Genomic DNA, 14,104 nt, shown 5'->3' on the forward strand with positions numbered 1-14,104 from the left:
ATTTTTCAAGCCGGATCTTCCAGGATATTGTGATATTAGCAAATTTCCCTTTGCTAAGGAAAAGCTGTTGCTGTAGCAGACTTACTTCCTTGCAAAGAGTCACCTGTTATGGTAGCCCCCAAAATATTACTCTCACAGGAGGAAGAATGTTCTATGGTTGAAGCCCTGTGTTATACATCCATCCTCACATGTCCTCCTGCTACACTGCCAGCAAAATTCAGTGGCTGTGGCAATGTGTCATTATGAAATGGGATTCCTGGCCTATTCACAGACGAGAAGAATATGAGCTATCCAGCATGAGAAGATAGGTAGCAATTAGGCATATGAAAATATAAACTGCTCCTGCCAGTGATTTAATGGCTAGCAAGGGGACAAAGGAGACCATAGCCACTCTGGTTTCATTGCTTTGATGGAAACTTGCATTAAGCCAGCAAATGTAAAAGCAAATAAGCAAATAATAACCTCCCTCCCCCCCCCCCCCCCCCAAAAAAAAAAAAAAGGCTTCTGTATGTTGACAGAATGGTGCTTCCAAACCCACAGGCCAATGCTCTGATCAGAGGTGATTACATCTGAATTTGATTTAAGAGAGATGTGAGTTGTTGGCAACTGATGGATTGTGGGCCTTTAGGAGGTGGTGCAAAGGCTGTTCCTGAAAGAGGTCTCGGGCAGGGAGATAAGCAGCTCAGGGATGCAGCTTGTTTCCCATCCACCTTGGCTGCTGAGACCCCCCCCAGGAAAGGACAGAGCTTGGAATGGGGCTTTGACCCCCTTCTCCTGTCAGCAAGGAGTCCACGAAAATCCACCATTGCCCTCTGCTGGAGTGAGGGATGCTGGTGGGATCCGGGCTTCAGCTGGCGACCGAGGTAAAGATTGGAGAGAGGAGGGGAGGGAAAGTAAGGGAAAGCAAAGGGGAGAATGCAGAGAGGAAAACGGGAGTGTTAATTAGTTCAAAGTAAGAAAAAGGCACCACTGTTTGAAAGTACTGGATGAGGAAGGAAATGAGTAAGATAGGAGTGGAATGATAGAAAAAAGGAAAGGGAAAGAGAAAGGAGGAGAGGAAAAACAGCAGCATTGGAAGAAGACAGGAGAAAGAGAAATAATAAGAAAAAGAAAAGTAAAGTAAAGAAAAAAGGAGGGGAGGGGGAGGGGGAACTCACTCTTTGGTCAGAAGAAGTGAGGATATGGTCACAAAGATGTGAGAGGAGTGGAGGAGAGTTGGCTGCTCATGGGGAAGGGCTCTGCCTGGGGAAGCAGACAGATATGACGTCACTGGAGTGAGTGGTTGCATCTCCACATATGTGATCTGGTCTGGCCTCAGGAGCTGACAGCATAGCAAATCTGACTCCTACAGACACAACTGGATCAACTGCTAGAAAACAGAAAAATCAAAGGATTCTTTTAGATATGTCCATTGACACCATTAAACATAGCAACTGATTAATGATAAGGTTTTTCTCATATACTCACCATCCCCCAGCACCTGGATGTTGTGTGATTATTTCAGTGGGTTATCACAGTGTATCTCATTACCTGCTAATGTAGATGATTTTCCATCTGTGGGCTGTTGGTGCTCTCTAAAAGTATAATACTGAATACAGCTTCCAGTTAGCTAATGAGCAGAATGGCTACTGAATTCCGTGCTGCTCTGAGCATTCCTGCTCAGCAGGAAAGATCTCAAGGCCAACCATTCCTGAGGGGTTTTCCACACTTTCTGATGGTAGTTGAGCCAGAAATACCATAAGAAAAGCATTTGACCTCTTTAATTCCATCCCCTGATTGAACCAGGAAATGCAGCAGGAGGAACACAAACATTTCAGATAACACCACTAACAGAGCCCATCAAATTTGTTCCCAGACTGCAAAATATAAAACGGTCATGCTGAGTTAATTAGGGGGAAGGGCTGGGCTGGCTTTGACTTTATCCGAGGGAGCATGGCATGCATTTCTTTCTATCTTTTTGTCTTCCAGAATTTAAGGAAGCATTCTCACTTTTTGACCGTACTCCCAAATCTGAGATGAAGATCACATATGCGCAATGCGGAGATGTCTTGAGGGCTTTGGGGCAGAATCCAACCCAAGCTGAGGTCATGAAGGTGCTTGGCAGACCCAAACAAGAAGGTTGGTGTCCTCCTCAACGTTCATTTTGTAAAAGATCCGTTGAAGAATTAGGGATGAAGTAGATGAGGTCTCCTTTTTCTGGTGGAAAGACTAATTATGAAACACCAAAGGGTACAAAACAGTCTCTGCAAATCTCTAGCAGAAAAGTAACCAAGGATGAAACCGATCTGAATGCCAATATCACTGTCTCATATTTAGGAGACTGATTTAATGGCCACACGTGTCAGTATGTTTACAGTGAAAGGATGTTACCTTTTAAAATTGCTTTGATGGCAGGCATTCACTTGTGTTTACTAAAAGCTCAGACATTTGAAGTCAACAAAAGGACAGACTGAAAGAAAAGCCACAACTTGTTCTATAAGAGTGCATGTTAGATGCTCTGTAATAACTGCAGTTGTATCAGCCTTCAACATGCACTGCACACAGAATATTGTTCATAACAAAGGAAATCTCATCTGGACAGCATATACAATTCAGGGACTTTCCAGGTGACTTCTCTGTCTCTTCCTTTTGCTGAGGTTAATGGAAACAGACCATTGGGCCCTCATTCAACAGATGTGATATCTTTTGATATGGCAAAGACACAGTGCTGGATGGGACAAGTAGTCCTAAGGGACTGTAATGTCCAGTGATGCTTTTGAAAGACAAAGAATCAGGAAAATGAGATGCACTACTCTCGTTCTCTCAGCCCCCTATTCACACTGAAGCTCCTCTCCCCTTGTGGTTTTAGATAGCTCTGTGTTATAGGGCTGCAAGGCAAAACTGACTTCATATCAGGAACAGGCTTCTTTTCTATTGCCTTCTGCTTAGTTTTGTATTTTTATTGCATCAGAAACCTTGGGATTCCAAGTGTGCTTGCTTTCCATGCTATTTGCATATGACAGACAGATGATATCTGACGTGGTATGTAGGTGATATCTGTCTATTTATTGATCTGCTAAAAGCACACTTTTCTTTCTGACAGACCTCTTTTTCCAACTTTGACTATCCATTCCTCTACCTGCACTTACCACATTCCTGCATACTTCTTGCCTCTTTAACCAGGACTTATTGCCACGGTCAACTCTCACCACTTCCCCTTGCTCCATGCCCCAGCACAAGTCCTCAGCTCAGAATTCACTAAAACTTTCAGTTTTATCTGTGTCTTTGCAGACATGAACTCCAAGATGATTGACTTTGAGACCTTCCTGCCCATGCTCCAGCATATTGCCAAGACAAAAGACACAGGCACCTATGAGGACTTTGTGGAGGGTCTACGTGTGTTTGACAAGGAAGGAAATGGAACAGTGATGGGGGCTGAACTCCGCCACGTTTTGGCTACACTGGGTAAGGTGAACCTGTCCTTATACAGTTTCGTCACTGAGGTTGGGTGATTTTATGGAGAAAATAACCATGCAAGTCTTCAGTCATCACACTGTCCTCAGATATAAGGACAAAAAAAAAAAAAAAACTTCTTACTAATGAAGCATAAGATCACTGACTTGCAACTTGAACACTTTGTTTTCTTTTTTTCCTCCCCTTCCGTTCTTTCCTCCTTCTTTGTGGTAGCGTCATATTTCTCCTATAAATATTTTGTTTGTATGAAAAACTGTCAAAAAAAGCTCTGAAAACTCATATATTCCTACAATATTTGCATACTTTTTTTCTTCACCTCCGAGAAAAGTTCTAGGATGAAGTACTTGTTAATCAGTCATCTGCGTAACAGAATTGTTTCTGAAATGGAAAAGCTCTTTTTAAAGCAGGAATCAATGTTTCTCTGTCCTCTCAAATCTTGACTTCAGTAGCTCAGTTATTCACAAAGAGAGACAACATCAGCACAAGTAACATGTACTACTTTTAGAAGAAGGATGAGCAATTGCAAGAAAGATTTGATTTAGATTAAAGAAGTCCAATCATGGGTTTTGAGCTGTGATATTGATTAAAAAAATATATGTTTTTTAATGATGCTCATGTGCTTCCATTCAATGACACATCCATTTCTATTCGTGATTCAGGGAATAATAATAATAAAAAAGCAATGTTAGTTTTATTTGCATCATGGATACTAATGGATAAGTTTGGGAACCAAGCTCGGTGATGAAAAAGAAACTACTACTACCACCACCAAAAACTCCCAACACACAAAGGCAATACTAATGTCCTATCTAACCTTCCTCTGAACAATGTAAACAGTCTGGGTAGTTTTGTCAATTTTACTGAACTGCAAGAAATTATTTTGGACTTACCCTTCTGTTTCCAGAAATCAAAAGTAATGTAGCAAAATACCTGATTTTCAAACAGTGATAGGATGTATTTCAATTTGGAGAGCAGTTCTGTTTCTTAATACTGGTCAAATTCTAGGCACAACCAAGTGTTCTATAAATTAGAACATTTTTTCTGTTTAATTTGTTGAATTTTCATCAGCTCATATCAGCTGAGGACTTGTTCCTTTGTGTCAGAGATCAGCGATGTGTAAGTAGAACAACATAAGTAGCGGGGCAAATCCAATGTATTTTATTTTAACTTCTACAATTTCAGCTCATATCATCCTAAAATTTATCCCACGCATTTCTGGAAGATGTATGATCTCGTCCTCAAACCAGTGCCTAATACTACACTGGGAAGTCCTACTGAATGGATTCATCTGTTTGTCCAGAATGAAGCCTTATGGGCACATATGAGCCCAATATTTGGATAATTACATAAACAGAATGGATCACTGGTTCAGTTCAGTTCAGAGATCTCCAAAATGATATTGGAATCTCCCTGAACCTCAAAGCAATAGGCACAACAGAGAGTGAAATTTCTGACAGTTTGTCCAGTGAGGACTTGGTTAAGGACTAAGACCTTCAAGATTTGGCACTTAGAGAAAGCTTATCCTTTAAAGAATGAGGATGTGAACAGGATGCCATGTAGGTTTCCATATTTATTCTGTCTCCTTCGTTTTCAGATCAAATTTTCTGTTTGCAAGGGTAAAACCTAGCTTTCCTAGCAGTCAGCAACACAGATTTGTGGAAGAGAAAATCTCTCCCTTTTCTCTCATTCTCATTCTAGGATTTTTGAACTGATCTTCATAAATTCTTAAGAATTGCTCAGCTAATTAAATACTTTGCTTTCCACTCAGGTGAAAGGTTGACTGAAGAGGAAGTTGATAAGCTAATGGCTGGCCAGGAAGATGCCAATGGTTGTATCAACTATGAAGGTAGGTATGACCACTCCATTCTGAGCAGTGGTCATGTACTTGAAGGCTTTCATGCAATTTTCCTGTGAAGGCTTAAATACAAGGAAGATCTTACTCCCAAAAATCAGAATGTTATTTTCCAAATTTGAAACCAATCAAATTAATTTTACATAACCAATAAAATAAACTTATTTTACTCTTTTTTTTTTCCTACCTGTACCCATCTCTTTGTCCTCTAAAAACAAGATAAAGATCTCTTTTGAGAGTTCCTTACAGAAAATCACTAGATTTTCTTTCAAAAATCTTACAAAATATGTTTACCTTAGGATCCTCTTTCATCCTTTGACCTGAGAATTCTACAAGATTTTCCAAATACCTTCCAATTTATTCCATTGTTGGTAGACAGCCAGAAAAGAGATTTGGCCCTGAGTAAACGGACCATGCATCTCACGCATCTTGCCAGCCTATATGCTTCAATCTTCAGTAGAACACAGTATTCTAGCAGACAGATATGCTATTAGACACACCTGAGTCCTTTTTTGAAGGTTAAGTGGTGGCTGTTGTATTATTTTGGTGACTTAGCTGGTCTATAATCTTCACTGAATCTTTTATGAATATATTGGTTGGTAGACTTCTTTGACTTAAAGATGCTTGTGATCTGACCTCAGGGAAATCCTTCTTGTAAGGAGCCAATAAACAGAAATCTGTGGATTTAGACAACCCAAATGTCTTATGAACTTAAAGGAAACTCAGAGAAATTATTAGGAAGGAAAAAAATATTTTCGTGCTACAATGCATTTCTCCTTTCTGTTTTGAATTTCAGAATCATGAACGCTTCTTGATGATGGATGATTTTTTTTAATGGAGAAAAATGAAACCTAAAGCCTTCTATAAAACAAACAAACAAACAAAAAACTCACAATAACTTCTATGTAATATAATATAATAATGTTTTGGATTTGACACATTTTGTTCGTTTTTTAAATCCAAATTCACCAAAGAGATGCAGTCATGACACCTGACTAGGTGACCTGCTGTGGATCCTGGAGGTTTACTCCAGAGGTTCTTTCAGTGTATACTTTGGAAAGGCAGTTTCATTTGGTAGCCAGGGGTAAGGGATTAAACAAGCTATAGACTGACTAATATTTGTGTTCATTTCCACTGGCTAGCCAGACTCCTGACTACCTTGCACTGTAATATATATTATCTTAAGGATTTACAACTCATTTAGCACCAGGGTATCTGGAATCTCAATTACGAAGTGATGCAGCATTCTTTACATCAGAGTATGCAAGAGGAATTAATTTTAATATAATTAAGATGAAACATGTGGGACCTTACTGAGTTTAATGTAGGAGAACTGAGAAATGATCCTGTTTTTCTCTTCTTTACAGCTTTTGTGAAACATATCATGGCTAACTGAACACCAGGTAAGTCTCTTCTGTCCTCTTAGAATATCTTATTATTTTGGTTAGAACATCTGAGATAGGCATGGCTTGGGGAATACATACATAGACTTGGGGAATTAATTAGGGAATTAATTCAGGACAGTATTTTTGGCATGCAATATAAGGAATTAGATCAAGAATAAGATAAAATTTTTCTTCATCCTATCAAATGCACAACAAATCGGCACAACTTTTTGGTGTATCTTGTTTGGTGAATTGCCTGCTGACATCTAAACTCCTAAAAGCATTTGACATCCAAGGAAGTCATTCTTTTATGTTGAACTGGAAACTTCAAATGATTCAGATTTTTGATGTCCACTTCCAAGGTGCTGCTCCTAAACTTCTCCCAAGAGTCAATGAGAAAGAACTGAGTTCACTAGAAAAAAAGTGGATAAAAAATACAAGTAGATAAGGACTAATGTGTACCTGTTTAGGAGCCTACATTTGGAAGATAACTATTGGACTTCCAAAAACCTGGCTTCCAGATTCTTCTGGCAAATCGATTGGTTTTCCAGGAAAAGAGCTTTGTCCAGCAGATCTTCTGACTTTATTCAGTAATGCTCTCCAAACCGCAGTGCCTTTTAGGGAATCTCAGTCTCGCCATTGCAAATGGGTTGAACTTCATTTCCAGTATTGCCTCGTCATCTTTTTTTTTTTCAGTATTCCTGTAAAATGTGCCAGCTGGTTAGAACTGGCATTTGCCACTATTTACCTTGGTTCAGCTCTTGAGGAAGGTCTGACCTGATAGTTAACCAACTCTATCTATTTTGCAAAGTATCTGATAGATTGGGAAAGGCAGTGGCTTCCTTCAGATTCGTTCTGGGTTATTTTTCTTCTTCTTTGGTTTATTTTTCTACTCAGTCTTGACCAGGCCTGGCTTTGTTTTGCTTTTGGGGCTGACATTATCCCAGCCCACTGAGACCTGTCTGCCATGTGATGACTTTTGATTATGCACACTGGCACTCAGGGGAGTGAGTTAAGTAGGAGTCAAATCCAGGACTTTGGGACTTCTATTCCAAAACATGATTGACCAAAATATAAGCTGTCTTAAAAGCTGACCACTTTTTTCTTATTGTGGTCCATGTGCCTTACTTGCAGGCATTTATCTTCTCTGAACATGCACACATTTTTCCAACACTGGCTCCTAGTTTTGAATTCCGAACGTCTGGACTGGGCCCACAGCCATATTGGGTATTCCTACAGTTAGCATTATCCACGCTTGTTGTTTAGAGATGTTTTCAATCCTTATTCCTTCCCTAAATCCACTGCCATGGGAAATTCCCATTCTATTGCCTGAAGTCCTTCTAATCACCTAAGACAGGGTTAGCCACTGAAGAAGACGAGTGTGGGTAAGCTGTAAAGCCGGCAAGAGGCTGGGACCTGCAGCATAGGGGACAGCACATGTTTCTTGACTTCTGATGGGTTTGGAAAGGGAGCTGAGAGCTCCCTGTTTCACAGAGAACCAATTGATTTGCCAGTGATGGGTGTCTTTCAGGGGTGGCATCTGCAATTTCTTGCAGTGTTGCTGTTGGCATGTTTAGGGGAAAACAGCTGCAGTCTTTACTCTTGAAAGGCTGGTGGACCTTTGCCATAGAGCATATAACAAACAAACTCCCAAACACTGGATTTGAATTCAATGGGAATCTGGATCACATTCCACAAATAAAGTAGTGCCTCGTGTTTCTAGGTTCTAGGTTCTATATACTGGTGGAAGGCTAGATCTGTATCCTAATATAGGAACATTATGGGAGTAGTATTATGTTTTTTCCTTTTTTTTCTGAGCGTAGCAATTGTGACAACACAATTTACTTCTGCACAATCAACAAAAGTACCCTAGTTTAAACATGTAATCTCAAGTAGCAGAGCAGTACAGCTGGAGGGACAGTAGACATTATGTTCACAGGGGCTCAGTTCAGTATCCCACACGGAAGATCCTGGTGGTGCTTGAGATGTTCCTAGTGTCTCAAATATGGTCTCATAGATACGAAGCAGAGCCTATAGCAGCCCTGTGTCTGGGGTACTCAGGAATATCTCGAGTGTCTTTAGTTGCCAATGTGTCAGGAAGTGGATTTTACCCCACGGCTTGAACTTGTGTGACTATAGGAGAAATGCTAGAGTGCATCAGTGTTTGGCTGACATAATATTCCTTGGCTCCCATCAGATTAAGATGCTTACATGAAAGCTGGGTATCTCAGTTTCCAAATGTAAAGGAGATCAAGTCATTTGGAGCATGCAAAGTGATTCATTTCACTCAAAGAGACATAGATACAGAGTCCAACTGCCAGTGCAGAGGAGGAGAAATCTCCATGAACACCGTATTTGCTGTCTGCAGAGGGATGTTCTCAACAGAAGGAGAAGCAGTGGCTCAACAACTGGAGATTTTATTTTATTTTTTGTAAAGCTAGGCCTTTACACTAGCCTTATATATGGCATGGCTCTATCACTTTTCTATATCACTGCTTACCACATTTTATCAACCATTTATATGTTAAATGTAAGATTTCAGGGTTGAAATGGAATCTAAGGATTTTTTTTTTTGTCTTCTTGCATGAAATCTGATGTCCATTGGGATCTTCATAGGGCCTCACTGCCCCTAAAATGAGTACGCTATTTGGATAACTGAGGTTGATTCTTGATGGTGTTGTTTATTTCTGCCTTCTTCCTCTAATGCTTAAAAATTATTTTTAGGACAAGACAGGTGTGGAGAAGCCCAGATTCTGGCCTTGGATTTTGATTTATTGGAATGTCTTCTCATTTTCCATCCCAGATTCCTACTACAGAGCTATAAAACGTATTGTCCCTGAAGTTATTTGGATAAATGTTTATTGTTTGTTTTGTCTTGTTTCCTCATGGGAAGAAAACAGGAAATTGAACAAACAGAACCAGAACCATGAATACCTGGGCATTTGTAAATGCAATAAGAGAAAAAAAAACGAAGCCAACTGCATAAGTCTCATGTGTGCAAGGAGTATTTTTAGTCTTTGATGAAAAACAGCAAAAAAAGAATTCCCAGCAATCAGCAACAAATGCAAAATTTTTTTATATGTTTCTCAGCTTTGGAAGACACTACCTTTAACACTTAAGGTGTAAAGGATGAACAACACAAAATAAAGGTGTGTGCTGTATTGCTAGAATGCATCCCTTCTTTCTGTTCTCCACAAGGATATGTTCCCATTATAACAGTCCAGTCTATGAAACAAATGAAATGTTTTTCCCAATGAAAACTTGAAATTGTTTCACTGTGCATTTCTTGGTCCTGTTTTTCTTGCAGTAAAACATGGGATTCGTTGTCTCTTGAGTTCATCATTTCTGTGTCTGTGTAAGTGAAGGGGAGATGGGAAATAAAAGCTTTACGTTAGAATTGGCTAAGGAAAGCTGACAAGGATGAAAAAGCACACAGATTAAGCTGCCTCATTTTCTGAGGAAAAGTTGTTAGAAAAGAAAAAAGATCATTCAAGCACTACATTCTTTGTGGGGAAAAAGAAGACAGAAGCTGATACAGCTCATTAGGTAATACAAAATGAAATCTAAGTGAACAGTACTCGATTTAAGCAAGGGATATTGTGGGGGGAAAAAAAAGACAACTTGGAAACTTAGTGGAGAAAGGATTGTCAATGGAACACTGTTATACCAGAGCACTCGTATTCTGTAGATTGATATTACAGTGATATTATACTGCTTAGAAATTACAGTATTGGTCATGTCTATGAAGAAGAGCTGTTATGAATGAGAGAACGTAGAAGAATCAAACTCACCAATATAACAGCTGTAACAAAATGTACCATTGATTAATCACAAGAGCAAGTCATCAGTTATAGAAATAATGTAAGCTGATAGCAATAACAATTAAATGCTAAAGGAAATTTAGAAAGATAACGGAGATGGAGGAAAAGAAAGATGTTAATAAGCGCAAAAACATCTTATACCCAGCCTGGCTTAACTGTGCATGAAGATGCAAGAAAAATAACACCACTGTGAATGATTGATTATGGAGAATCTACCTCTGGAGCATCAGTCATGAACAGAGAAATGCACTGAACAGGCCACTTAGGAGAGTAGTAACTAGATCTGCACTAGTGTGTAGAGATCAGACACCAGAGATAGCCACCACCAATGGGCCATCTCCTCAGGGCAGCCCTTCTTTTCTCACTGTTGGCTCCTGGGAGTTCCTAAGTCCTAGTTTGTCCTTGGGCAAACACTATTTCAAAAGCACCTTGCCTTTACTCTCATAGTAGACTCTAATGATAGCTTAATTTTGTTTTAAATTAAAGGAATACAGCAGTTGAAATATATAAGTCTGCCTTTCCTGCTGGCATAGCGTATCACCTGGAAATGTCTCCTACCTCCTCAAGGGATATATCCAGTCTGAAAAACACTTGAGCTCAGGACTTGTGTGCATTATGAGAGCTTAGTGAAAACACTCTGCTACCAGGTACCATCATAAATTTATTGGCTCGTTGTGACTTTCTCCTCTTGTTCCTCCATACCTTGTTTTATAGTCACTAAAACTCAACTCCAAACTGGGCTATTTTCATTAGACAGAGTCCCACATCACCTATTCCAGGCCCAGACCTGTGAAAAGGTGTCAATGTCAAAACATGGGTGTTTGTTCTGAATTCTCTACAGAGAGATGAAATTACTACACCAGGTGCAGTTCAGGTGTGGTAGAAATCCTAATTTCTCCAGTGAGCCATCAGCTGCTTTATTTCTCATCTGCTAAACACAATGCAACCGCCTTATCTGCCTCTCAGACCCCAGGAGACAGTCACCTTGAGGTACTACACTGAAACCTTGCAGAATGTATCAACTCACACTCCCAAAATAACATCTGTTCATGTTCACAGATGAAAGTGAGCTTTTTGTCAGGGCAAAGGGGTGACTTTCATCCATACAAGTGACAATACTCACTGAGTTGGTGCATCTGTCTGTCCTGTGCTTGTGTTGTATTCAGTGCTTATCTTAGCAGCATGGGGGGTATCTGTACTGCAAGGTTTACACATTATTAGATAATATTGCTTTGTATTGATCCACATGGTGACTGAATCCAGCTGCTTGGAGTATATGAGACTCACAGGTATTCCAGGAAGACTTCAAGGGCTGGTAGTGCTGAAAATGGGTGAACAAGTCCTGTGATAGAGCAATAGGAGAGGCAAAGATCACCAAGCTAAGCATCCATTTGAGTTAAAGTGCACCATGCAAGCACACTAGGGAAGAGAACTGCCAAGTGCAGCACTGGAGGCAAGCAAGGCTTACTAGCAGCAGCACAGAGTAAAATAACAGCTGATGTTTCACCCCAAGAGCATTGGCAGGGCTCCTCATGGAAGGATACAGAGGTCAGTCCAAGGTGCATAAGCAAAGCTGTGTGTGGGCGAAGGCTGGAGCAGTGCCTATTGCCCTTTGTGTCTCAGGACATGCCATCACTGGATTTTGTTTTCAGAAGCATGAGATTCACACACAAGCTAACCGGAATAAATAAGCAATTTTTCTTTCCCCTTCCCTTCTACTTCTTCTCTCCCCAACCCCTAACCCTGAATTTAAAAAAATAGCCTATCCAGAGAATTTTTTTTTAAAAATGTGGCCAGGAGACATGCCAAGTTTCTTGAAGATCTTTTTATAGCAGTAGCATCTGGCTCTTTGGGAGTCTCCGTAGGGAGTTCTGTTGGTGACTTTACATCTGCTGTGGTTAAGCTGCTAATGGACTGGCTGTCTGGGCTGCTCCCTGCTCTACTGATTTCTTAGCACCATGCTTTGGTTATTTGAGGAGCTTGAGCCTATTGACTTCTTGCCAGAATTACATCGTACATTCCTGCAGCAACTTGCATTGCAACACCCAGTTCATGCAGAAGGGGTTTCAGATGGAGTAAGGATATTGGCTGGCATTTCATCACTCTCTCCTTGAACTCACCCAAGCCAGGATCAGAGCACTGTACAAAGCGTGGGGGTTTTTGATACGGAAGCCAAAGAGAAAGCAAATCCTTTTTCAGTGATGCTAACAAGCAAATAAACAATGCATCAGAAGTTTTATTTGGGAACTCAATCAAAAATACTTTGCCCTCTAATGATGTGATGCAGCTCAATTTTTTTGTCATATTTAACATTCTCCAAATTATTTTTAACATAGCGAATTACAGCTTTGTAGTGGAAAATCAAAATGCTCCATCTGTATCATCCTAAGGTGTAACAGTTTTACATTTTCAACATTTTTCAACATTCTCAACCCAGATTTTTTCTTTGGCCAAACATGGTGTGAAAACTACACCCAATTCTAAGCATGAATTTCTTGCATAATGTCACTGTCCAAAGAAAGTGCAGTTTTTTTCTGGCACTGTATTTGGGGTTCAATTTTCACAGTTGATCTGTTTGATTTTTCATTTGATTTGTCATTTGCAATGCTCTAGATCATTCCCCCTGGTTCTAGCTGTTGCTTAGATATATGCTTATCTTCTGAATATTCTGGTTTGAGCTATTATAGATGAGACTCATTTCATTCAATTTGCAAGCCTCATTGATTTGCTCACAGAGATAAATTATTTCTTCACAGACCTTTTATAGCACTGCCTTCATACCACTTCATCCCCTTCTCACTCAAGTTAGGACAATAGGTTTCTGTATCTGATTGTTGTAGCAGCACTTTTTGTAAGAGTAACGATGTGAAAATATCTGCAGTTTCAAATTTACAGGTAGATTTAATATCCAACATCATACTACTGATCTTAAATATACGTCCATGTATGCATGGGCACGTAACTACATAGCTCAATGTAGGCCACATGACCTTTAAATTCACCAAATGCCTGGTGAACAACATATTTCTTTTCTTCCAGTTTCATTTAACATGGAAAATTCCTTGGATTCCCTGAAGTTTGTTATGTAGCCTGTGTTCATCTATCCTTCTTCTCACACTTATCCAGCAATGTCGCTGAAATATGTCAAAAGTCCAGCAGAGCAGTAAAATGAATGTTTTCATTTATAAACCCAAAAGTGCCGGTTTTCTCTACTAGCAGCTCTGTGAATTCCTTCACTTTCCTGTAATAAAAGTGTCATGGGAGAGTTATGATGTATGCCAAACATAAAAGACAGGAGAAATGAAGAAAGAAAAGTACAGATGTGTATAGGTAGATCTATATTGAACTGAGGTCAGTGTCATTTGGGGCAGCACTAGCATTTGAAGCTGGATTTCTGCTCCCATCAGATGGAACCGATGGGTGTACGAGGAGTATGTGCAAAAAACAACGGTCTCTCAAGATGTGGTTTGACATTTCTGGAAAGAAGTTTTTTGTTTGATGATATTAGGCTTTTGGGAGCTTAGTAACAGATAAAAAATAACATAAAAGAATACAACAGTCATGCAACATGAAGTACTCCAGTGTAAACTCCT

At 39.8% G+C, this 14,104-nt stretch overlaps 1 protein-coding gene across 1 annotated transcript in view; it reads left to right on the top strand.

Annotated features, from left to right (window-relative positions):
- The window catches only part of MYL3 (myosin light chain 3), a 35,247-nt gene extending 25,229 nt beyond the window's left edge, over nucleotides 1–10,018 (top strand). The window contains exons 3-7 of the mRNA XM_042888127.1: nucleotides 1,969–2,118; nucleotides 3,271–3,444; nucleotides 5,222–5,299; nucleotides 6,673–6,708; nucleotides 9,415–10,018. Coding sequence (XP_042744061.1) covers nucleotides 1,969–2,118; nucleotides 3,271–3,444; nucleotides 5,222–5,299; nucleotides 6,673–6,701 — 431 coding nt within the window. The 3' untranslated portion in view covers nucleotides 6,702–6,708; nucleotides 9,415–10,018. The remainder of the gene's footprint in view (nucleotides 1–1,968; nucleotides 2,119–3,270; nucleotides 3,445–5,221; nucleotides 5,300–6,672; nucleotides 6,709–9,414) is intronic.
- Nucleotides 10,019–14,104: the final 4,086 nt, after the last annotated feature.

The sequence above is a fragment of the Lagopus leucura genome, unplaced genomic scaffold (genome assembly GCF_019238085.1).
Source record: "Lagopus leucura isolate 7727_CA_CO unplaced genomic scaffold, USGS_WTPT01 Super-Scaffold_100157, whole genome shotgun sequence".
Taxonomy (NCBI): domain Eukaryota; kingdom Metazoa; phylum Chordata; class Aves; order Galliformes; family Phasianidae; genus Lagopus; species Lagopus leucura.